Source organism: Meles meles, chromosome 20 (assembly GCF_922984935.1).
Source record: "Meles meles chromosome 20, mMelMel3.1 paternal haplotype, whole genome shotgun sequence".
NCBI lineage: Eukaryota > Metazoa > Chordata > Mammalia > Carnivora > Mustelidae > Meles > Meles meles.
Genome location: NC_060085.1, coordinates 57,983,603 through 58,006,842, shown reverse-complemented (window position 1 = coordinate 58,006,842; position 23,240 = coordinate 57,983,603). Strand labels below are relative to the sequence as shown.

The following is a 23,240-nucleotide window of genomic DNA, read 5'->3' as shown; positions in this document are numbered from 1 at the left end:
TATGACAAACGGACATCGTGGAGGTCAGACCAACCTCCATCCAAATCCCAGGTCTGCTGTGACTAGTTGGGTGACCTTGGCCTTGGGCCTCGGTTTCCTCAGATAAGGGACACTCATTCCTGTACTGCCTGCATCCCGGCAAGACACTGTAAGACCCCAGCTGGGACAGACTCTGGACACAGTGGGGCTGGAGCAGGGGCTCCTGTGTCTGCCTCTGTCCCAGGGGTTAGAAGCCTGGTAATTCCACTGACTGAGGGATGGAGGCCTGGAGCCTGGAACTTCCAGAGGGGTCACACTTCAGGCACTTCAGTCACCTTTTCCAGGGAGAAGAAATGCTGTGGTTTGGATTTCCTGCTGTCCTTGAATGCAGGGCAGCCCCCAAGCCTACATGTGCCCCTTGGAAGAAAACCCCTGAGGGAGTGGTCTGAGCCAGGCCGCCACACACCCCAAAGAGGCTGTGAGGAGGGCTCTCGCTTGCCTCTGCCTGCACCGTAGCACTGCCGGACCCTGGGACAAAGTCCTGGGCTTTGAAACAGGGAAACTAAGGCCAGGGGTCTAGGTCCCAGAGCTGAGCCTGGCCCTGCCCCTCCCCTGGGGCTTCCCAAATCTGCAACTTCACTTCGCCCCTGCTTCCTGCATGCATTCACCCAGGGGCTCAGCTGCGGGGGGACACACCAGCCCTTCCTTGAGGGAAGCCAGGTGCCCCCACCCCAGTCACACCCCCTCTCCTCACCCTCCATCGCCTTTCCTGTGCAGCCACTCCCACCCCAGCCAGCCTCTGCCTGCCCTGCCTCCTGCCTCCTGTCTCCACATCCGACTCCACACACCTTCCTGAGGCAGGTCACACACTGGCCGGTTCAAACTCTTGCTAGGATATGCACGGCTCCCTCAAGGGGCCTGTCTGGGCTGGCCATGGCCTGGCTAGCCTCTCCCCTGACACTCACTACCCCCCAGCCACATGGGGCTCTGGCGTTCCCTGACCCCGCTGCTCCCCTGACAGGCAGACCCCCAGACCTGCCCAAAGAGCCCAACTCCCCCGTGTCACAGGCTTCCCCAAGCAGGGCCTCCCTTTGACACACAGTCCGAGTTGGGGCCCGGACCCAAAGGACAGCCCCCTGGTCCTGATGCTGACTCCCAGACCCTCCCAGGATCCCTACAGAGTGCGTGGAGCGCCCCCCACCCTAACACACACAGCCCTGGAGACTGCTGTGTCCCATCTCTACTGGAAAGAATAGACCCAGCCCAGAGGGCAGGCTTGGCCCTGACTGTTGCTTCCTGGGCATCCACGGTGTGGTCTGACCAGGGCTACCTTGGGGGCCTCCCCAGCTTCTGCCCTGAGAGGGAGCCCAAGATGGGTCCCATCCCTCCTGCCCCTGGGCCTTGTGCTTCAGGCCTCTGTCCCCAGTGGGGACTCTGCCCCTGGCATCCTGCTGCGACCATTGCCTCAGTGTGGTTCCAGGGAACAAGCTGCAGACATGGAGCTTCCCAGTTGCCAGTTCAAAGCTGTTTACTCATCAGTGCAGGGTTAACAGTACTTACAGGGGAGCTCAAGGGTCTGGTGCAGTGCTGAGGGGGCGTCAGGAGATGCGGATCTGGCGGAGGAGGTCAGGAGAGAGGGCAGACAGGGGGCTGGTGAGTTAAGTCCTGGAAGCTGGGTGAGTGGGGTCAGCATGCTCCAGGCTTCTGTTCGACATGTAGCCGTCTGGTAGCCCGGTGTCCTCCAGGAGCTGGTTAGAAAGGCAGGATCTCAGTGTCCACGCCAGAGGTCCTGATTCAGAATCTGGATTATAGTAAGATCCGCAAGGTTATAGTTGGAGGAACACTGGTCTACACAGCCTGCCCACTGGTGGCCCCTGGGCAGGCCTTCCTGTCTCGGAAGTTTTTAGGTTCTTCCTAGAAAAGAAGGCCTGAAGCTTCTTGCCGATTCACCCCTGAAGTGTGTTTTCCATCCTCCGGAGGGTTGTGCCTTAATCCCCCGAAGTCCTGAGAGGGACCCTTGGATTCCGTGGGGTGGGACTGTGGCTGGACTGACAGGTATGCATTTGACAAAAGGAACCCGATTCTAAGTGGACGTTTCTGAATAGAAGTCTTACGGCGATTTATCTCAAGGAATGAATCTTAAAAACAATAAAACCTCTATGCACAAGAATATCCACAACAGCCTTATTTCTATACAAGGGGAAACTGGGAGGCAGCCATCCCTCGCTGTGGAGTATTTTAGACCATATGTCTGAGCGTTGGAGGTGGAGGAGAGCCTCAACGAAGGACTGGGGAACTTGGGTCTTCCTTCTGCCTTTCCATACTTTCCAGCCTTCTATGATCAACACCGACTACACTTGTCATAGAAGGACACAGTGTACTTCAGAAAAGTCATGAAAACAACGTAACATTCGAAACCGTGATGCCAGTCACAGACGGGATGCGTTTCACCCAATCTGGTCACTGTGAATCTAAAAACAAGCAAACAAGCAGAACCTTAAGGCCATTACCCAACCCAACAAAAGTAATCATAATTCCAAGTCCTCCTGGATCTGTCCATATGCAAATTTACCAATTGCTCAAAAAAAAAAAAAGTCTTTTAATTTTATCTTTGGTTGTTGTTGCTAGTTATCAGATTTGGGTGTGTATCTCTTTTTAGGTCTTTTTTAACCTAGAGTAGCATTCCCTTCTTTTTTATTTTTTTCATGCCACTCACTCATTGGTGAAACTGGGTCATTTGCCTGGAGCATCCCCTCTCACGTTTTGAATTTGGCGGATTACACCCCTGTGGGATTCTTTAGTATGTTTTTCTCTCTCCCGTACTTTCTGGAAACGGGTGGTTCAGTTGGCTTCTTGGCAAGAATAGGGGTGATGTGATTTGTGCTTTTGATCATGCCAGGAAGCACATAATGGCAGGGTGTCCCCCTTTCAATGTGTTGAGGATCGATCAAGGGGGTCAGATGGTGCCCACTTGGGCCTGCTTGTAAGGTTCCTCACTGGCCTTTCACCTAATGTGTTTACCATCTGTTAACCATCGCTGCCTGACTCAATCCTTTCATCAAGGGATTGCAAAAATGGCACCATCGGGGCGCCTGGGTGGCTCAGTTGGTTAAAGCCTCTGCCTTCGGCTCAGGTCATCTTTAAATCTTTAAAAAATCTTTTAAAAAAATGGCACCATCTAACTCCTTCTGTTCAACTTTCCCATTAAAATCGTCCCTTCCATGTACACGAACTGGAATTATTTGAGCCGATGAAAGTATAATGGCTTCAATGAATTAAAACATACCGACTGTGTGTGTGTGTGTGTGTGTGTGTGTGTGTGTGTGTGTGTGTTTCTTTTTCTTTTTTTTTAAAGGAGAAAGAGAGACTATTTCCTTGGTCTTACTTTTTTTTTTTTTTTTAAGATTCTATTTATTTACTTGACAGAGAGATGGAGAGAGAGAGCACACATAGGCAGAGCGGCAGGCAGAGGGAGAGGGAGAAGCAGACTTCCCACTGAGCAGGGAGCCTGATGCAGGGCTCAATCCCAGGTTTGATCCTGGGATCATGACCTGAGCCGAAGGCAGCCGCTTAACTGACTGAGCCACCCAGGCGCCCTGTGTGTGTGTTTCAGGGAAGGAACACATTCAGTGGGTTAATCCACTGAAGTCATCGTTCTTTTCAGTGCTCTATTTATTCCATCTCTGGACACCGAGACTCCTTTCAAGCAGGCTCCCGAGTTCTTTGCCATGGTGCATTGGTCTTGAGTGCTTCTTTGCTTTCTGGCCTATATCGTGCATTTTCTGCCCAGACCTAGAGTCATTCATTACTTCAAGGAGCCACTGTTTTGCTGTTTCCAAAACAAGTTTTCAAGTGTTCTCCTGTTCTTTGCTCAGTGTTCTTTGCTTCCTGCCGTTTGTTTTGATTATGCTGGAGGCTTTTCTCAGCCTGGTCACCCCTAACTGTCCCCCTGTTTTGAAAGCTTCTGGGGAGCATGGCTGAATGTGTGGTTCCCACAATGGGGTGGCTTCTTCCTATAAGGTAATTGGGGCCAATGTGGCTTTTCCACTAGGGAGGGGTCTTCAGATGTCTGTGCCTAGAAATCTTTTCTCCCAGGCCTTTCTGTTTTTGCAGTAAGGATCTTCTGTCTCCTCCCATGGATTGGTGGTCCTGCCTGTGGTTCCAGGCCTGGAGTCTCTTCTCAGTGTCTCTGAAAGCACATTTTCTCTCTCCTGCAGGGTTGGGGCAAAATGATGGTCATATCGAGGTGGAAGTTGGGGAGGGCACCTGCGGGTTCCAAATGCTCTGAGCCTGATTTTCACCCAGCACTTGGTTCTCAGCCCCTAGCCTCCCCCATGATCTGATCTTAAAATCTGTGCAACCTAGAAATAAAAGCGAATTCCTCTTTGCACAAACTGTTAACTTTTTAAAATATAAAGTGATTGGTGCTACAAAAAACTTTTACTTCCTAATATACCATTTTCTACAAAGTTGTTTAATAAAAGGATAAATTCTATTTTAAAGGTTCTGAGTGTTTTTCCTGGATGTGAACTATTCCGATTGCTTTGGTACAAGAGCTTGTAAAGGAGGCATAACGGAAATACTTTTAGGATCTACATGATGGCTTTGGCACACCCTTGCTGCTTTAAAGAGTATCGTGTCATCAGTGTCCTTTCGCTCATTGGTGCAGTTTGTTACATTTGAATTTTGTTATCTTAAATTTGTAAAGTGGTTTCAACTTGCAGACCTTAATAAATTCTTTGGTTTCCTTTCTGAATAAAAGTCATATCCCAGGGGCGCTTGGGTGGCTCAGCGGGTTAAAGGCTCTGCCTTCGGCTCAGGTCATGATCCCAGGGTCCTGGGATCGAGCCCCGCATCGGGCTCTCTGCTTGGCTGGGAGCCTGCTTCCTCCCCTCTCTCTCTGCCTGCCTCTCTGCCTACTTGTAATCTCTATCTGTCAAAAAAATAAATCTTAAAAAAAAAAAGAAAGAAAGAAAAGTCATATCCCAATTGCATAAAGGGAGCATGGAGCCTCCTGGGGGTTCTGGGGGATGACGGGGCTGCCCCTCCTTGGGGTCCCTCTGCAGGTGGGGGGCGGTGCTTTTCTCACCTGCCCAGAAAGCTGAGGTTCCTCTGCCTACTCTCCATCTTACAGAAGCTTGTGGACATCACTTTCCTACAGTTGTCTCCTCCACTAACCTGGTCCTTGTGGGTTTATCCCTTTTTTACAATCATCTGGTAATTTCAGTAGGGCTTGGGGCAGGGGGCGGGGACTGTCCCATGTGGTCAGTATGCCTAGTGTAAGCAGAGTCTTGGGAAGGTTCTGTATGCACCACCAACGCCTCTCCAAACAGCAATTCTGGCTTTATCTGGCTTTCAGCTTACCTCTCTCATGAAGATCAATAAGGAGGCTCAGGTGGTCTCCGTCTCATCCCTGATTTGTCAGGTTCTACGGCCAACATTTTGACTGGGATGAAATTGACTTTAGAGACTAATCTGGTAGGACTGCCTCTTGCTGTTCACAAATGGGTACCTCTTTTCATATTTCAGACCTTATGTCCTCGGTGACACTTTGTCATGCTTTTTTTTTTTAAGATTTTATTTATTTGACAGACAGAGATCACAAGTAGGCAGAGAGGCAGGCAGAGAGAGAGAGAGAGGAGGAAGCAGGCTCCCCGCTGAGCAGAGAGCTCGATGCGGGGCTCGATCCCAGGACCCTGAGATCATGACCTGAGCTGAAGGCAGAGGCTTAACCCACTGAGCCACCCAAGCGCCCCTGTCATACTTTTTTTTTTTTTTAAACTGAATTTTAATATCCCACTAGAGTTCTAGGTTGGTGTTTCATAAATGGGCTTTTAAAGAGTCTTGAAACTTGTCAGTAGCCCACAAAGGGCAGGGATGGAGAAGGAGGAAGGGCAGCGGTTAGACCCCCCTCCAACCAGAATGAGCCACTTTATTTCATATACCAGGTACTGCTTAAGGGTTCATGGGAAAATAGGTCTCACAGCTAAAAACATTTGAAAACCATCACTCTAGAATTTAAAAACATTATGATCAAATATGCATAACATAAAATTTACTGTCTTCAGCATTTTTGAGTGTACAGTTCAGTAGTGTTAAGTATTTTCACGTGGTTGGGGAACCATCACCAGCATCCACCTCCAGAGCTTTGAAATCATAGTTCTTGCCAAGCTAAAGCTCCATACTTGTCCAACAACTCCCCATTCCCTCCATCCCCCGAGTCCCCCCACTCCAGACATTTTTGAAAAATTTTTTTAAAAGATGTTATTTATTTATTTGAGAGGGAGAGAGAGAGGATGAGAGAGAGAGCATGAGGAGGGGGAGGGTCAGAGGGAGAAGCAGACTCCCTGCCCAGCAGGGAGCCTGATCCGGGACTCGATCCCAAGACTCCAGGATCACCACCTGAGCCGAAGACAAATGCCCAACTAAGTGAGCCACCCAGGCACCCTCCACTCCGACTTTTTAAAGACAAAATGAACGGGTGGCTTCAGTTACAGAATAAGACAATCCACGTTTGTTGAAGGATCCTACATAAATATACAAAGACTTGGTTAAAAGACCCTATAAGGTAATCACACTTTCTGAACTCAAAGTAAGAGCTAGTTATTCAGGTTGCGATGCAGGTGTGTGGAGTTCTTTTAGAACCGAAAGCATCAAGTGCCTGTATTCCTGTTCACGCTTTTACTCACAGGTCAGCACCCTGAAGCTTTCGATGAGGAACCCAGCAGGTTGGCTGAACCTCGGCGCCTCACTTCTCTTTTCATGATGTCTTTGTAAACCTCACATTTTTTTCTACTTAGTTGGGATACGCAGACCCAAAAGAAAGAAATAGGATTTTATCTCTGTCCCTGTAAGAGTCTGCACAGAAACAGGATCATTGGGGCTGTCAAGGGCTCCATCTGGATCCTTCTGTGTGGTTTCCCTGACAACCTTGAGGTATTTTAATTTTTTTAAATTAAGAAGGTAATACAGTTTAGCTTTCCTCTCTGAATTTAACCCACTTCATTAGAGATCTAGCTAAAAAAAGACTTTCCCAAGATTTTGAGACATTTTGCGAAGTCTGAAGTGTAAGACATCACCGCCTACCACCTGTAGTGTTTGAAAGTGAGGATTCCAGCCCCGGAGCGGTTTCGAAAGCTGCCAATCAGAGGCCCAGGGATGTCTTTGGATTTGGATGCTGTTCTTCAAAGACTCCCCAGGCCACGGACTCAACTGTTCCCTCACGGGGGCAGAGCTGAGCAAGGACAAGAGTCTTCTGCATTCTGCCATCTCGGGCACACACACAAGGCGGGCTCAGGTTTTGTTTTGTTTTCTTTCTTTCTTTTTAAAGATTTCATTTATTTATTTGAGAGAGAGAGAATGAAAGCAAGCGAGCATGAGAGGGGTAAGGTCAGAGGGAGAAGCAGACTCCCTGTCGAGCAGGGAGCCTGATGCAAGCCTCGATCCCGTGATTCCAGGATCATGACCTGAGCTGAAGGCGGTCACTCAACCAACTGAGCCACCCAGGCGCCCTCTCAGGCCCTTTTCAAGAGATGGAGCACATTCTGCTTTGCTTACCAAGGAATTAGCTCTCATGTGGTTAGACGTGTCATCTGCAGGGGCTGGAGATGGTGAAGGTCCCGGCGGGGAGACTGCGCGCCTGCGCTCACAGGAGGTGCAGCTGAGTGTATATGCAAAACACGTGTGCCCCGGCAGGGTGTCAGCGGCTGGGAGTGGCTGTGGCTCAGGGCCAAGACTCAGTGTGTGCCGCCCCCCCCTCCCCCCCCCGCCCACTCCGCCACCAGAGAGCCCATCCTTTAAGGATAGACACCCTCCCGACACTGGGTCCAGCTTCTGATGCAGCGCCATTAGCTTCGCATAGACCTGTTAGGGCGGGCGGTGGCCAGAGGCCCACCTGCTGCTGTGGCTGGGCGCCCAGGAAGAGCACTGTGCCAGGCCTCCCTGTGGTTAGGGCGGGGCCGTTTCCTGGTTCCGGACAATGAGTGCTTGCAAAAGCCATGGCTACCGCTTCTAGGCCTGGCCAGGAACATCCGTGCTTTCCCCTTCACTCTGCTCGCCCACTGGCCAGAGGAATGTAGAGGACCAGCACGGGGCTCCCAGCGGGCCCCAGGGAGCCGCACTGAGCGAGAGCCTGGAGCAGGGCAGAAGGCTTGCTGGTGAACAGCCTCCCTGGTGCAGTCAGTGGAGGGGGTCAGTGGCTGGCAAGGAGGGACTGGTGGTGGCAGCTGGTCAAAGTCGCCTCAGCAAATTCTCCCCGTGTGGCTTGATTTTGAAAATGCTTGTGAAGGACATGGTCACAAGGATGAGGTCATGGAGACTGTGGGCTGGCGGTGGCAGAGACAGCATTTTGCTTATAGTGGGGCTGAGGTCCACAGTTGTCTGAAGCTAGTGGTGACAGAGGCGGTAGAGGGCTGGTGGCGGGAGGCTGTGTCACCTTCCAGGGCGAATGTTCTGTGGCCGTGGTGGAGAGGATGAGGGGAGCCAAGTGTGAGGCCTGCGGGCAGGCCACATGGACGCCAATAGTGGCGATGCTGGGGCTGGTGTTCCTGGCATCAGGAGTAGTGGGGTACTGTGGTCCTGCAGGGGACAGCGGTGGCCAGTGGGGGATGGTTGGTCGTGGTGGTGGGAGCTGTGGTTGCTGGTTTGGTGGCTGGGGAGCGGGGGTGGGGTGGGGTGGGGACTGTGCACGTGGCTCTGTGGTGGCCACTTTGCTGGCCTGGGCCAAAGACCACTGGGACAATGCAGGTGGCAAATTGAATCTCCCAGTGCACCTGTCTCCCTGGGGATTCTTGTCTGAATCCTCCATCCAAAGTGGGACATGCCTGCCCAGCTGCCGACAGTCCCTCCCCTCCCACTGCCCACGGGGACGTCATCCTTGGCACTGGGGGTACTGTGCTCCTCAGGCTCCTGGAAGGTTCTCATGGGACCAGCCGCTCGGCCAGAAGAATCAAGGCTTATGATCACTATTGTGCCCAGACCTGTGGCTGCAGGTGTTGGGCCCAGGAAGGAGCACGAGCAGAATTTAGGGGCACCCCGCCCAGAGACTGGGGGGCTGAAGGTCCTTAGTCTCAGGAAGCTTTCAAGGTGGCACTTTTCAGGTGTGAAAGGGGAGCTGTCAGGGATCATGCCTGTCAAGTGACTGTCAGCGGTCCTGGGCTTGTGTCCTCTGGCCAGTGTGAGGGAACAGTGCCTTCCTCCCGGGGTATAAGAAGAAGGACCCACAGCCCGTCCTTCATGCGGGGCTGCATACATCCTCAGTGCCCCTTGAGGAGACGCCAGCTTTTCCCGTTCTCACGAGGCAGCTAATCCGACTGCCGAAATCACTGACTCCCAGCCCGTGGACACCATCTAGCCGATTACTGGGTTTTATTTGTGCTGTTGGTATCTCCGTAACAGTTTTTGGATTTAGCTGCTAACACTTGAGTCCGAGATGTCCCACGCAGATGTAGATTTCCAACCCTCCCTGGAAGCATGGGAAGACTCGGTGCTCAGGTCCGCAGTCTGCAGGGGGCCTTAGGTAGAACGCCCCCTCGCCAGTTTGCCACAGCCCCCCCCCGCCCCGAATTTGGGCCTTCTGCTCCGCCTCTGCGGCTCTGTGCCCACCTGGCCTTCCCTGCGGGACCCTCTGAGCCACAGGTACACTGCATGGGCCTCCTCGAGGGAAGGGCTCTGTGTAATTATATTGGGGTTTGGGGTGGCCAGAACAGACCTAGCAATATTCTCTCACATGGTGGAGAAAAGATTATTAGCTTAACTGCTGGCATCAGAATTCCTCGGAGGGAGAGAAGTGTCTTGTTTGAAGAATTTGGTGTCCATTGCTGGGGATGGAAGTCGGACCCCCGTTTGCGGCTGTCTGGTGTCAGCCGCCGGAGTTTGCATGAGAAAGGGAAGAATTTGTTGTTTTGTTTCTGAAGAAGAGGGCTAGAGAAGAGGAAGAGGAAAGAGAGCTTATCAGAGAAGACGAGGAAGGATGGGACCAAGTGCGCAGGTGTCTTCGTGGCCAAAAGGAAACGGTGTGTGCCTTTCAAGGTTATGTCTGTCAGAGACGGCAATGGCTCTCCTCCTCCCCACCCAAGGTCTTTCCTGCCTCCTGCTCTGCTCGCTGCCATGGTGGGGGGGGGGGGAGCACACTTTCTGTGGAATTAAGACAGGAGCTAAAGGCTCATGTGACATTTGCGTGGGCCCTCTGGAGTGGCCCACGCAGGAAGTAGGTGCCAGGATGGAGGAGAGCGTGAGGACGGCGACAGCCTGGGACCCGGAGGAAGGGCTCGGGATGTCCACACACTGTGGGATGGAGGGTAGCTGGTGTGGAGGAGATGGGACAGTCCCACCACTGGGGGACAGAGAAGCCCCAGTCCGTATCTGGTTATAACAAAATGGACCCAGTTTTCCAAAAAGAGCCAGACTTGGGTGCTGAAAGGAAAAATAACCAAAATTCTGAACTCGGATAAAATGGTCGAGCAGCCTGTTTATTTTGAGTTACTGGTGGCCCCGACTGCCCAGGCCTGGCAGGGTCTGGGGAGGGGCTCAGGGTGACCTTGGGGACCTGGCCTCAGTCAAAGATCTCTGTAGCAGTGCACAGCAGGCCCACCAGGAGAGCCAGGCCCAGCGTGGCCACGACAATCAGCAGCACATCCCACCAGAGCTCTGGGTAGGTCCAGGACTCCGGGAGTTGCCAGCCGCAGCTCCCCAGCTCATAGCCCGTGAGCTGGCCCAGCGGGCGGGCAGTAGCAAGCTCCGGGCTGGCGCAGCGGACATGCAGCAAGGCCTCGGGCATGTGGTCCTCCAGCCAGAGACGCAGGTAGGTGAGGCTGCAGTCACAGTGCCAGGGGTTCTGCGTCACGTCGAGGATCTGCAGCTGGGGCAGGTGGTCGAAGGCGCCGGGGGGCACGGAGCTCAGGCTGTTATTAGCCAGCAGGAGGTGACGGGTGTGGACAGGCAGTGCGGGCAGGACTGTGAGCCCCTGTCCCTGACAGTCCACCCACAGCCCCATGGTTTCCAGGGCCCGGCAGGCGCATTCGGTGGGGCAGTCGTTGGTAGCCTGTGCGGCAGCCCAGAGCAGCAACAGGGCCCCCCAGGCAGGCATTGGCAGGCTGGCTGTGGGCAGAGTGGCCGTGAGGGGAGGGAGAGCCTGGCAGCCCGCACCCCCTGCCAGCCAATGGCCAATGGGACCAACCTGGGACAAAGGAAAACTCACCTCCCTTCTCAGGCCTCAGCCTTCTCCTCTGTGAAATGGGGTGGCAATGACGGCAGGAGGTGAAGTGTGCCCAACCCAGGCCTCGCTGAGCCTCCCGGGACACTCAGAAGGCAGGATGGTGAGTGTAGCTGTGGGGTGGGGGAGGGGAATGAGGCTAAGAAGGCTCTTGGGAAGGGGCCAGGAGGTCCAGCCCCTCCTCAGTAGGGTGGGGAGGGGTACAAATGCCTGCCAGACGCTTCCCAGTCCCGACTCCCGGCCCCCAGGCTGCTCGCAGCCCCCATGCCCAAGCCTGGGGACAGGCTGGTGCTGCAGACTTCACAGAGCACCCTGTGCCATCGGTGATCTCTTCGGTGACATCCAATGTAGAAAACAGTGGGATGAAGACGCTGAGATGGAGACCAGGAGGAGCCCCAGAGCAGCTCCCTCTGGACAGCCACACATCGAGGCTAACACTCCGAGTTGGGGAAATCGAGGCCTGGAGACAGAGTGCCACCCATGCAGGGTCACCTGGCGGTCTGTGTCACCGAACCGCGTCCAGCTCAGGCCTCCTGAGCTCCAGGCTCTTGCCTGGGTCTCCGACTTTGCTACGATTGCTTCGCCTTCCTAAGACAGGCTCTCCCCTCAGGGCCTGGCCCACAGCAGGCTGTGAAAATTAGTTGAATCAACCAAGGAGCCAGTGTCTCAGAGCCGGTGCCCTCCCCCTGCCCTGTCTTCTGGAGGGGAAAGCTGAAGGGGGGACGGAGTGGGCCGGCGGCTGGCCTCCTCTCCCACCATCCCGCCTGGGTGGGGGCGCGCGGTGGGAGGCGTCCTGGGTAATAAGAGTGCCACTTACTTGTAGGCCTGCAGCCAGCACTCCTTTCCGTGTCCTGAACTGGCCCGCTCGAGGCTGAGGTGACGGCTCTATGCGAAGCGGCTGGTGGCCCCTGCTTGAGTGGGCGGAAGGAAATGATGAAAATAGCCTGGCTTATCCCCGCGTGCAGCCCTGGGGGGCCGTCTCCGGAGGCAGCGGGCCCTCGGGGTCCCAGGGAGTTGGGCCCTGAACGGTAGGTCAGCCCCTGCTTACAGAAGGGGGTCCCACAGGGCGTCGCCGTGGACCACCAGTGCCTCGCTGGGCCTGGGGGAGAGCCAAGGAGGCCCCTCATCAGGTCTCAGGAGGTGGGGAAGGCTTCCAGGAAGATGAGGCCTTGGAGGCCTCCAAATCTCCCATTTCCTTATCTGTAAAATGGGAGCAATCATCCCTGCCCTGCTTCCATATGCAGGGTGTGGCTGGGGCAGCTCCCGCGGGCTGAGAATCCTATGGCGGGAGAACAATGTCATTTGGGGTTTTCTTTGGTTCTTCGGAATACGTCATGGAGAACATCAATTTTCTGTGTCACTGCATCTTCAGCACCTTCTAATAACCTCCTGATCTTTCTCTTTCGTGGGATGCTGCAGGCCTATGGCTCCGTCTCCATCAGTATTGGTCTCCAGCTAGAATTTAAGATTGTTTTTTAATCTGCATTTTATTTACTTCTGTCACTACAGGGGAGTGACATCAGTTTTCCATTTTCGTTAGTGATACAGAGTTCTCTTTAAAATATAAGTGGATTTTCAGTTTATTTATCTATTTTTAAAGATTTTGTTTATTTAACTGAGACAGAGAGAGAGAGAGGGAGCACAAGGAAGGGCAGAGGGAGAAGCAGACTCTCCACTGAGCAGGGAGCCCGACGTGGGGCTCGATCCAGGACCCTGAGATCATGACCTGAGCCGAGGGCAGACGCTAAACAGACTGAGCCAGCCAGGCGCCCCTCAGGGGCGCTTTCAACACTCTGTTTGCGCACTACTCTAGACCCACAGAAGCATGCCTCATGTTCACACAGAGTGTGGGTGTTTTCTTTTTTTAGCATCTCGCAACTCGGAGCTCGCTTCAAAGCATGCTCCCATTCATCGGTGTATCTGTCATCTGCTTCTCCCGGACAGCACAGCAGCTCCCTGAGGGCCATGTCCGTGGTCAAGCCACGCGCCGAGGTCAGCGCCTGCACCTCGCAGGTCCTCTCTTAGTCGGCGCCGGGTGATTGCCGGAGCGAGCCAGCGATTTGACTCTGAAATATTCCATCAGCAGGAGGACCCCGATCTTCTAAACTGATCCCTCGTTGTGCAAATGCCGGCAGGCCTCTCAGAGGGGAAGCCTGACTCCCTGAGAGGCTCCCCTGCCCCCATGGTCCCGTGGCCCCATCCATGGCCTGCTGCTTCCAGGACACCTGGGATTGGCTTGGGCTTGGTTTTAAGTACCCAAGGCTGTGCATTGCAGCATTGTTAATGGCAGCAAAAAGCTGGAAACGAAAAGAATAGTTACCGGTCATGCACACCACGGGATATTAGACGGACATCACGCTAAACGAAATAAAACCACATGAATCATGTTGTCGGAGGAATTTCTATTGTGTTGTTGAGCGGCAAGAGTGAAATGCGCAAGAGTATGAAGTAATACCCCGTTCTGGTAGAACAAACTGTGATAAACTGTCCTTGCTCAGGACGACTTGAGAACATAGGCCTCCTTATTTCTTACCGTGTGCCCCTCTCAGGGGCCTCTGTTCTCCCCCGTGGCCGGGAGGCCGGGGTCTCTCCTGCCGGCCCCGGAGGGTACTTGGATTCTCACCTCCACTCGCCCAGCTTTGCCCTCCGGAGAAGGCGCTGGGTATTGACCTTCCTGTGGTGCCCGAAGGGCGAACCTCCCCAACCTTCTGATCCCTGGCCCAGAGCAGGGTGGGTAGGGAGGTGCCATTTGGTCCCCTGGAGTCATGACCGCTGTCGCTGGGGTCACCTGGCAGATACTTGGTGACCACTGTCATCAGAACCTGGACCCCAGACAGGAACCTCAGCCTCCACGGACCTTCCCTTCTCCCACTTGTGGACGCTTGGGCTTGTCCCATCTTCATCCTCCTGCATGCCTTTACAGCACGTGGGGAAGGAGTCCCGGTGAGTGGGTGCTCCCTAGCCCCCACGTTGTGTTTCCTGACCTAGTTGGGCACATGCTCTTTCTCTTGGACCTCTAAGACTTCCCTCTTATTTTTTAGCATATACAACTTAAAAAAAACAAAACACGACCAAACAAAAAGCAGCACACGTGAAAACTCATTTTTGTGGTGGAAAAGTTGAATGTTCAGATGAGCAGGAAGAAAACAGTAAAAATTTCCCTCAATTCCAATATCAATCAAGACTGCCTTTTATTATTATTTTTTTTCCAGTGCGTATTTCTTTTCTTACCCTGAATTGGGTCACTTGGGGCCCACGTTCTCCCGGAACCTCCTTTTCCCACCTGTGAATACACCCACATACGTCACCAGTGTTTGCCATAGTTCTATTGTATGGACGTGGCAACTTTTATTTAAGGAATTTCTGGGCATGAAGAGTGTGCCTCGCTCTCCTTATCTCGGTCTGACAGGACTTTGTGGGGACTGAGGGTGGGAGAGAGGCAGCTCTTAGGGCTTCCTGAGGTGAGGACGCTCCTTCTTCCAGGGCGGCCCAAGTTGGCTGACCCAGTATCCTATGCCATTTTCCCTGTGGGGAAACTGAGGCCTTCTCCACTCCTGCCCTTTCAGGCTCCTTACTAGGTCACCTCCCCAATCCCTATTTATGGAAGCCCACTCTGCCTGACCCCCTCCGTCCTCTCAGTCTGTAAACATGCTTATGACGTCCTTTACTCTGGAAAAATCTGGTGTGTGTACACATGTGTATGTGTGTGTGCATGTTTTGAACACCCCAGCACGCTCCCTGTTCTCTTCCCTCAGCCCCTTGGGTTGACAACGAACCCAGATACAGTTGCTACTTCCCGAGGGCACCGAGTCCCATCTCAGTCATGCACATTCTCTCTTGGCTTCCAGTCCAGCTGCCCCTGCTTGCCCACCCATCTCCAATGCCAGCCCCGACCTGCACATCCTGTCCTACCTGGACATCCCCTCTGAGTGTCCTACAGGAGGCTCATACCCACCATGGCCTAAACCAGGGTGTCTTTCCCCAAAAGCCGGCCCCCTTCAGTGTTTTCCACCTTAGAGAGGGCCACCTGCAACCACCCAGTCACCCCGCTGGAAACCTGGGGCACCATTAGGGATGTCCTCCCTCCCCCCACTGCCATATCCCATCCCATGAACCACCAAGTTGGCCAACTGTCTTCTGCCTATCTGTGGACTTTGTCCCCTTCGGGGTGGTTCTCTACTCACTCTATGTCTCCTTCTCTGGCCCTGTCTTCCACTTCTCTCGAGTAACCCTCACCCCCTCACTCCTCCTCTGACATCTTCCTCCACTTCTAGAATGGGAACTCAGCTCTCCCCAAGGACCCTGTCCTCTTGCCTCTTCTTGCTGTTTCCTGGGATTTCTCTTCCCCACTCAAACCCCAGCTCTTTTGATATGCATGTTGTCTACCGGCCCACCTGCTCCTGCCTGCTGCTCCCCATCCTGGTCACTCCTCTTCTAGGTGACCCTCACTTTGGGCACAGGGCTTTCTGTCCACCATGAACATTGTCTCCCTCTCTGTAATTCCAGCATTAATGCCGATGACTCTTAGTCACCCTGGCCTCTCCCGGAGCTGTGCTCCTGTCCTCAGGTCCACCACAGCCACTCACCCTCACAGTCCTACCCCAGACTGGCCATCATCAGCAACTGCTCCTCCTCGAAGCCTTGATACAAGTGCCTCACCTATGGACTACACGTCCCCATTCTTGCACAGGTCCTTAAGCCTACCAGCTCTGGTCCTTTTTTAGCCTTATTGAGGTCTCCGGGCCAGTGGCCTTATCACTGTACTTTTATACTTTCAACAGCATGGCCTCACAAAGCTGACCCAGGGATGACCACTGCCCTTCAGTGTCCACTCTTCCCTTCTTTTTTAGTATATGTGCTGCCGAAGCGAGCACTCCACTCTTCCCTTCTTTCACACAAATAGAATTTTAGCTGAACACGCGGCCTTTAAGCTAAAGACTACATTTCCCAGCCTCCTTTGCCTTCAGCTGTAGTCATGTGACCAAGTGTAGGCCAATAGGAAAAGAGGAAGAAGGGATGGTTCCGCTTTCCCCGGCGGAGGTGGGGGCTGGGAAAGCCATCTTGGTTCTTGGGGCGTAGCCCTGAATTGTGGGTGTTAGAGCAAAAGGATAGAAGGAGCCTGGGTCCTTAATGGTTTTGGAACTGCCATCCAGCTCAGGCATGTCTACCTGGGACTTTTCCAGAAAGAGAGAGAGAGAGGAGGAGAGAGGGGAAATTTTATCTCGGTGAAGCCTGTCTTCAGGTTTCTGTTACCGTCCCCCATGTTCCTCTGAGGGCAAGCCCGCCAGTCTGCCGCAGTGGCGGTGTGTCCTCACGCATTCTGCCTCCCTGCCTGCTACCGCACCGAAACGACCCGCTGCGATGAGACAGGCCCTAGGAACGTGCCCCGAGATCCTTCCCGCTAGTCCGCCGACTGGTGAATCCCATGAGCCATCCCTGCTGTGGCTGTGCCGCGTTTTGCGGCTCGGCGGACCTTCAACGGGGCGGTTTTCCAGCAGGACCTGATCCAGACGCGTGCGCCCGTGAGCGCAGAGAACTCTGCGACCGCTGGCAGAAGAGGAAGCGAGAGAGACGCAGCAGAACGGGAAGCCGAGGGGTCTGCCGCGTGAGAACGGACCCCGCACGCACGGCGAGGCGGGTGGAAGAAGACGCCAGCGCTGCCGAAGCTCCACCTCGACTGAACAAGTGTTTCTCTAACGCATTCTTGTGCCTCCCCCTTCCCCTCACTTGTGTTTCTGGAGGATCTTTTCGTCCAGTACGGCCACTTCGTGACGACCCTCGGGCGGCCTGTGCCAGCGCCAAGTGTCAGACCGCGCGGGAGATGGGACAAGCGTGGCGGGCAAGCGCACCGGCTTTCTAGCAAAACCTCCCAGAGCGTGGACTTCCCGATAAAACCCCTCAGCCTTTTGCCCCTGGCGGGGCTGCGGTTTTAGCCGGCTGCGGCCTCCTTCGCCTGGCAAAGTAATAAAACCGTCATTCCTCTTTATTCCCAAACTCCGTCTTCGCGCCCTACTTCGGCTCCCGAGCACAGAGGTCGGTTTTCGACCTCAGGAAGGACTGGATGCGCGACTGCCGCCTGAAGTTTCTAGAAAGCAGGAGCTGGCTGGTGCCGACAGCTGCAACAAGCCGGCGAGTGGATTCTGCCCCGGAGCCTCCGGGAAGGAGCATGGCCCGGCTGGCGCACCGCACTTTCCGCCTGGTGAGACCTCAAGCAGAGAACCCACCTCACTTTGTGCCCACTTCTGCCCCTTGAAAAGTGTGAGATAAGGAACGTGTTGCTGTAAGCCTCCAAGTGTGCGGCGATTTCTTACCGCAGCAAGAGGAAACCAGTATGAAGGGCGAACGGCTCTGGGGCCCTGCCTTCTGTCCCCTTTGTGAGAACCAGCGAAAGGAAGCCTTGTGTAGAACGGAGTGGGGAGGCCGGCAGGGGAGCGCTCGTGCCCGACCTCTGGTCAATGGTAGACCGGATAGGACGAGAGGGACCTTGCACTTGGATGCTACTTTACTGTCCCAGCGGGTGGAAGAAGGTTTCTTCCCCCGCCTCTCCTCCCGCCCTTCAATAGCCCAGCCTGTGAGAGGCCTCACAACTCAGCCAGTGGAAAGCCACTACACTTTGCGCTCCCAGTTGACTCCAATGGACTTTGTGTTTCCAACAGCCCCTCCCAGCTCCCCGCCCCGCCCCCCACCGCTTCCTCTATAAAGGAGCCTTCCTCTCCTCTACTACGTGGACTTGTTAAGGTTTTGTAGTCGATTGGTTGTGGCTTGCAGTTCTGTGCTCTTCTCGAATCTACCCATTTTTGCTGGCAAGGAAACTGATGGTTTTATTTTTAAGGTTAGCATCTTTCACTTTCTCAAGGACGTTGCTCCCACAGCTACCCACTCTCCTGCATCATGGAATTTATCCTTTACTGGATCATTCCCATTATATTAAAAATGGCCTATAGGATTGTCCTTTTAAGAAACCCTTCTTAGTTATGCATTTTCCTCCAGTTACCACTACTTTTCCTGCCTCTCTCCACCACAAAACTCCTCCAAAGATTTGGCTCTACCTGCTACCCAACCCATCAGCAATTCCTGTTGTCTCAGCCCCCTAAATATATTCAGAACTGACCCCCTGTACGGCCACCGCCCTAGTCTTCTCTTAACTGCCTTGGCTTCCATTGCAACCAGAATGAACTCTACCTCCTCCATGTTTCAGGAGGCCCTTTATGGCTTGACCCCCCACCTAGTTCTTGACCTTGTAACGCACTCTCCTCTTTGCTTGCTCAACTACAGCCACACGGACCTTCTTTCTGTTCCTCAATCACTCCAGTATCTTACTGCCCTGGGCCTTTGCACTTGCTGGTCCCTCTGCCCGTGGCACCCTTCCCCCAATCTCCACCATGGCTTCCTCCTGATCATCATTCATGTCTCAGGTCAAGTGACCTCCTTCTCAAAGTGCCCCCCCCCCAGCTAAGGAAATTCTCCATTATTCACCATAGTATTCCATTTAATTCTTCCCAGCACTTAACAGGACCTAGGATTATCTTATCTTGTTTTTAAATTTTTATGCATTTTAAAAATGATTTTAAAAGGTTTTTATTTAAGTAATCTCTATACCTAACATGGGGCTCAAAGTCACAATCTCGATACCCCAAGATCAAGAGTCACACGCTCCCCTGACTGAGCCAGCCAGGTGCCCCTAAATTTCTATGCATTTCTTAAATGTTTGTGTTCAGTGAAAGTGAACTTCAAGAGGACAGGGTCTATGTTCCGTTAACCGCTGCTTGTAACCTCACCTATGCCTAGCACGGAGTCTGAGCATAGTACATATTTGTCAGTTTTGCTGACCATCTCTCCTCTGGTTCCAGCCAGACCATATCTTTCCAGGACTTTTATCTCCTGGATAAAAGCTTTGACCTTGACACTCGCCTGCTCAACGTCTTTTCATGGCTCCTCAGTGTCTTTGGGATGAAACCCAATTCCTCTGCAGAGTTCTTGGCCATCCACTCCAGGCTCCCCCGTTATCTCTTCCTGACCTGAAGCTTCATGGTAGGTCATCTTTGTCACTACTCCCCACCCACATGCTGGTTTCCTTCTCTGTACTTTTCTCTTTTGGGAGTCCCTCCACTCCTCCGTCCCCCCCCCCCCCACTCCTACCTGTCACTCTCTCTTCCTTTAAGATTCACCTAGGGCATGACCTCTTCCCGGAAGCCCTCCCTGACCTGCTCTCCCCGCTGAGTTAGTGGCCCTGCTGTTTGCTTGTCTGCCCACCAGCCCAGCTGCTCCTCTGGGACCCCAGTCACGGTGGCATAACGCACGAGCTTCACAGAGTGAGGAGTGACTGAAGGTCAGTTGAGTCTCTTAAGGGATTTCAGGTGGTACACATGCGTCTGACATATATACTGAGGCACACAAGGGACAGAGCCACTCCTTTCCCATTCCCTGACCCTAAGGAGGGGGCCTTGGTCTGGTCATTGTATTATAAAGGAAGCTGCTCAGAAACCCTTCACGTGGGGCGGGGGGAGGATCCTTCATTATCCCCTGAAACATTTTTTTTTTTTTCTTCTGATGAGAAGCAGAGGAGAGTAAGAAGTGGAAACTATTACCTAGCATTTTTAGCCTGTGTACAACCAGGGGTCAGTGGGTCACTCCTGCCCCAGTTGCTGGGACCCCTTGGACCAGAAACTCTGTTGGCTGGTTCTCTGTGGATACACATCTCTGTCCAGAAAGCTGTTAGGGGCCAGACTGTGGAGTAGCACGACTGTCTTACTAACTCCGTAATCTTGGGAAATAGTCTCTGCCTTCTCTCTGCCTCAGTTTCCTCATCTGTAAAATGGAGGCATAAAAGAACCTGCCTCCCTGGGAAGCCATGAAGGCTGAGTGAGTATGAGGCCCTTGAGGCCTGTTGCTTGGAGCCTGGCACTGTCTGTACTGGTCAGCCAGCTGCCAGCAAGAGTCTGCCTGGATGCTGCCAGAGCATAAAACGTGGGCCTGACGCCCTTGGATCTGTCTGTGGTATCAGAGGGTTCGGTTGAATGGGTGAAACAGTCTAGTTTGGCACCCCTGACCACTGAGGTGTTGACCCTTGCTTGTCCCTTCAGGCTCAGCAAATGCATCTGGTTGGAAGTCAACAGGTCATTGTATTTTCTGTGAACTGACTGCAATGTTCCTTTCTCTGTATGGCAGGTGGATGGCTTTCTCAATTAAATGAGAGCATGTCGGGCGCCTGGGTGGCTCAGTGGGTTAAACCTCTGCCTTCGGCTCAGGTCATGATCTCAGGGTCCTGGGATGGAGCCCGGTTTCTGGCTCTTCACTCAGTGGGGAGCCTGCTTCCCCCTCCCTCTCTGCCTGCCTCTCTGCCTACTTGTGATCTGTCTGTCTGTCAGATGGGTAAATAAAATCTTTAAAAAAAAATGAGCGCATCATTTCCATAAATTTAAAAAGTGGGCTGAGTCTAAGAAAAATATCGAGGCGGCAATAGCACGCTTGGTGCAAAGATATGGCGAGTATCTCAGGTAGGGGTGTTCAAGTGATTCAATCCCGGACTTGCAAGACCTGGCGCTAAGGGTGATTTTGAAGCCAGTTTATTCCTCTATTCAATGAGTGCGCTCGCCACCTAGTGGCAAGAGTATGAAATTACAGGATAGTTGGACCAGTGGGGGCAATTTCAGGTCAACAGAACAATTTTGTTGCCAGAAGGTGACATTTTCCTACAAAAATATTTTCCCCCCAGAAAAGCAACCTTAACGAATTGCAGACCATTTGAACAATCCCAAAGAAGTCTTTCTAGAAGGCTTGCTCCTCCTTGCTTCTCTGCTTACCTGGCGCCAGCTTCAGGGCACACAACCAGTGTGACCAGTGTAGCTGAACTCAGAAAGACCCTGCGATTGGGGTGTAATGCTCTGTGGCTGCTGCCTTGAAATTCATAATTGTCTTAACTTTGAATTTGTTCCATGGAGCATGCCTCGGGGCCTTGGAGCCTGCCTGACGCGCGCTACACTCCCTCTCACCTTCCTGACTTTTGGTTGCCTACTTCCCTGCCCCACTGGTCCCCGAGACCCTCTCCTGCTGCCCCCCGGGGCCAGCATGCATTTTGATGTTGGGTCAGCCAGGTCTGGGCCTGGGGAACCCTTGTCCTCTTTGCAACCTGCTAGGGTTATCCTGTGTTCTGATAAAGCCTATTTTTTTAAAATTAGGAAATCTATCTTATCTCCTGGTCTGTAACAAATCATCGCCCCAACGGGCAGCTTGAAGCAAAAACACGTATTTATCTATTATCCCGCAATTTTTGTGGGGCGCTTCACAGGGCGCTGAGGGGCAAATCAGCAAAGGTGATGGGCCAGGAGGCCCCTGACAGCGGGGCTAAGTGCAAACACAGCTGAGAGACCTTCTGTGCCCATTCTCCTTTACCCCCCCAATGGAGTTAATTTTTTAACAGCAAAATTGAGCAGAAAGTATAGAGTTCTTTATTCCCTGTCCCTGCTTGTAAGCATATACCCACTATCACCATCCCAAACCTGGGTTGTCCATTTATGACAACTAATAAACCTACATGGACACACCATCATCTTCCAAAGTCCACAGTTTACAATAAGGTCCACTGTTGGGGTGTATGTTCTATGGGTTTTGACAAATATACCTATTGGGGTCTCATACAAAATAGTTTCTCTTCCCTAGATTCCTCTGCGCTCCACCCCATCATCCCTCCCCTGCCAACCTACCTCTGGCAACCTCAGATATTTTTACTCCATAGTTTTGCCTTTTCCAGAACGTGATCTAGCTGGGCTCGTACAGCAAATAGTTTTTGCAGACTGGTTTCTTTCAATTAGTAATACACATTTGACATTTCCCTCATGTTTTTTGGGGGGCTTAATAGCTCATTTCTTTTTAGTGCTGCCTCAGCACTTGGTGCTTTAGGACCTGCCTCAGTTTCTGTGTCCATTTCCCCCAACGAAGGACATTGTGACTGCTTCCAAGTTTCGGCAACTGTGAATAAAGCCACTCTACACATCCACGTGCAAGCTTTTGTATGAATGTACATTTCACTTCTTTGGCATAAAAACCCAGGAGCATGACTGCTGGATCATGTGGTGAGAGCGTGTTTAGTTTTTAAGAAGATGCCACAATGTCTTCTCAAGAGGCCATACCCCATATGGAATTCCCGTCAGCAAAGAACAAGAATTCCTGTTGCTCCCCATCCTCACCAGCATTTGACGCTGTCTGCCTTTCCGAGTTGGGCCATTCTGCGATTGCCTTGTGTTAATCTGTGATTCCTCAGTGCCTTGTGTTAATCTGTGATTCCTCAGTGACGTCTGTTGGGGAACGGCTTTTCACTCATGTAGTTGCCATCTCTGTATCTTTGGTGGCTTGTCTGTTCAGGGCCTTTGCCCAGTGGAAAAAGAGTTGTTAACTCTTTTATTATCGAGTTCTAAGAGCTCTTTGTCTCTTCTGGATAACAGTCCTTTATCGGATGTGCCTTTGCAAATATCTTCCCCCCCGCCGGTGGCTTCTCTTCTCACTCCCTTGACATCATCTTTCTCAAAGCAGGACATTTTAATTTTAATAAATTCCAGGGTATCAGTTACTTCTTGGAGGGATTATGCCTTTGGTGTATTTTAAAAGGCCATAAAATCCTCAAGTTTTCTCCTGTGTTATATATCGGGGAGTTTTTAGGTTTGCATTTTGTACTTAGGTTTGTAACTCACTTTAATTTTTGTGAAGGGTTAATTATAGAGAAGGGTGTAAGGTCTGTGTCTAATTTTTTTTTTTTTTTTGCGTGTGGATGTCCATTTGTCCCAGCACCATTTATTGAAAAGTCTATTTTTGTCTTGTGTTGCTTCTGCGCCTTGGTCAGAGATCAGTTGACTGTATTTGTGTGGGTCTCTTTCTCGCCTCTCTATTCTGTTCCGCTGATGTATTTGCCAGCAATGCATGTCTTTTTTTTTTTTTAGATTGATTGATTGACTGATTTGTCAGACCCAGCACCCTGGAATCATAACCTGAGCCAAAGGCAGACATTTAATCGACTGAGCCGCCCAGGCATCCCAGCACCACACATCTTGCTTAC

The 23,240-nt window shown here is 52.5% G+C and overlaps 1 protein-coding gene across 1 annotated transcript; it reads right to left on the bottom strand.

Moving 5' to 3' along the window:
- Nucleotides 1-7,975: 7,975 nt before the first annotated feature.
- On the bottom strand, nt 7,976-20,500 carry GP9 (glycoprotein IX platelet). Its single transcript, XM_045991847.1, has 4 exons — nt 17,503-20,500; nt 12,009-12,099; nt 11,177-11,304; nt 7,976-11,076 (listed from the first exon to the last, which is right to left on the bottom strand). The coding sequence occupies exon 4, from the start codon at nt 11,063-11,065 to the stop codon at nt 10,532-10,534; it is 534 nt and encodes a 177-aa protein (XP_045847803.1). The 5' UTR covers nt 11,066-11,076; nt 11,177-11,304; nt 12,009-12,099; nt 17,503-20,500; the 3' UTR covers nt 7,976-10,531.
- Between the last annotated feature and the right edge of the window lie 2,740 nt (nt 20,501-23,240).

Bases quoted from the DNA above. Each gene is read 5' to 3' on its own strand.
- GP9 (XM_045991847.1), bottom strand. From the start codon at position 11,065: ATGCCTGCCTGGGGGGCCCTGTTGCTGCTCTGGGCTGCCGCACAGGCT.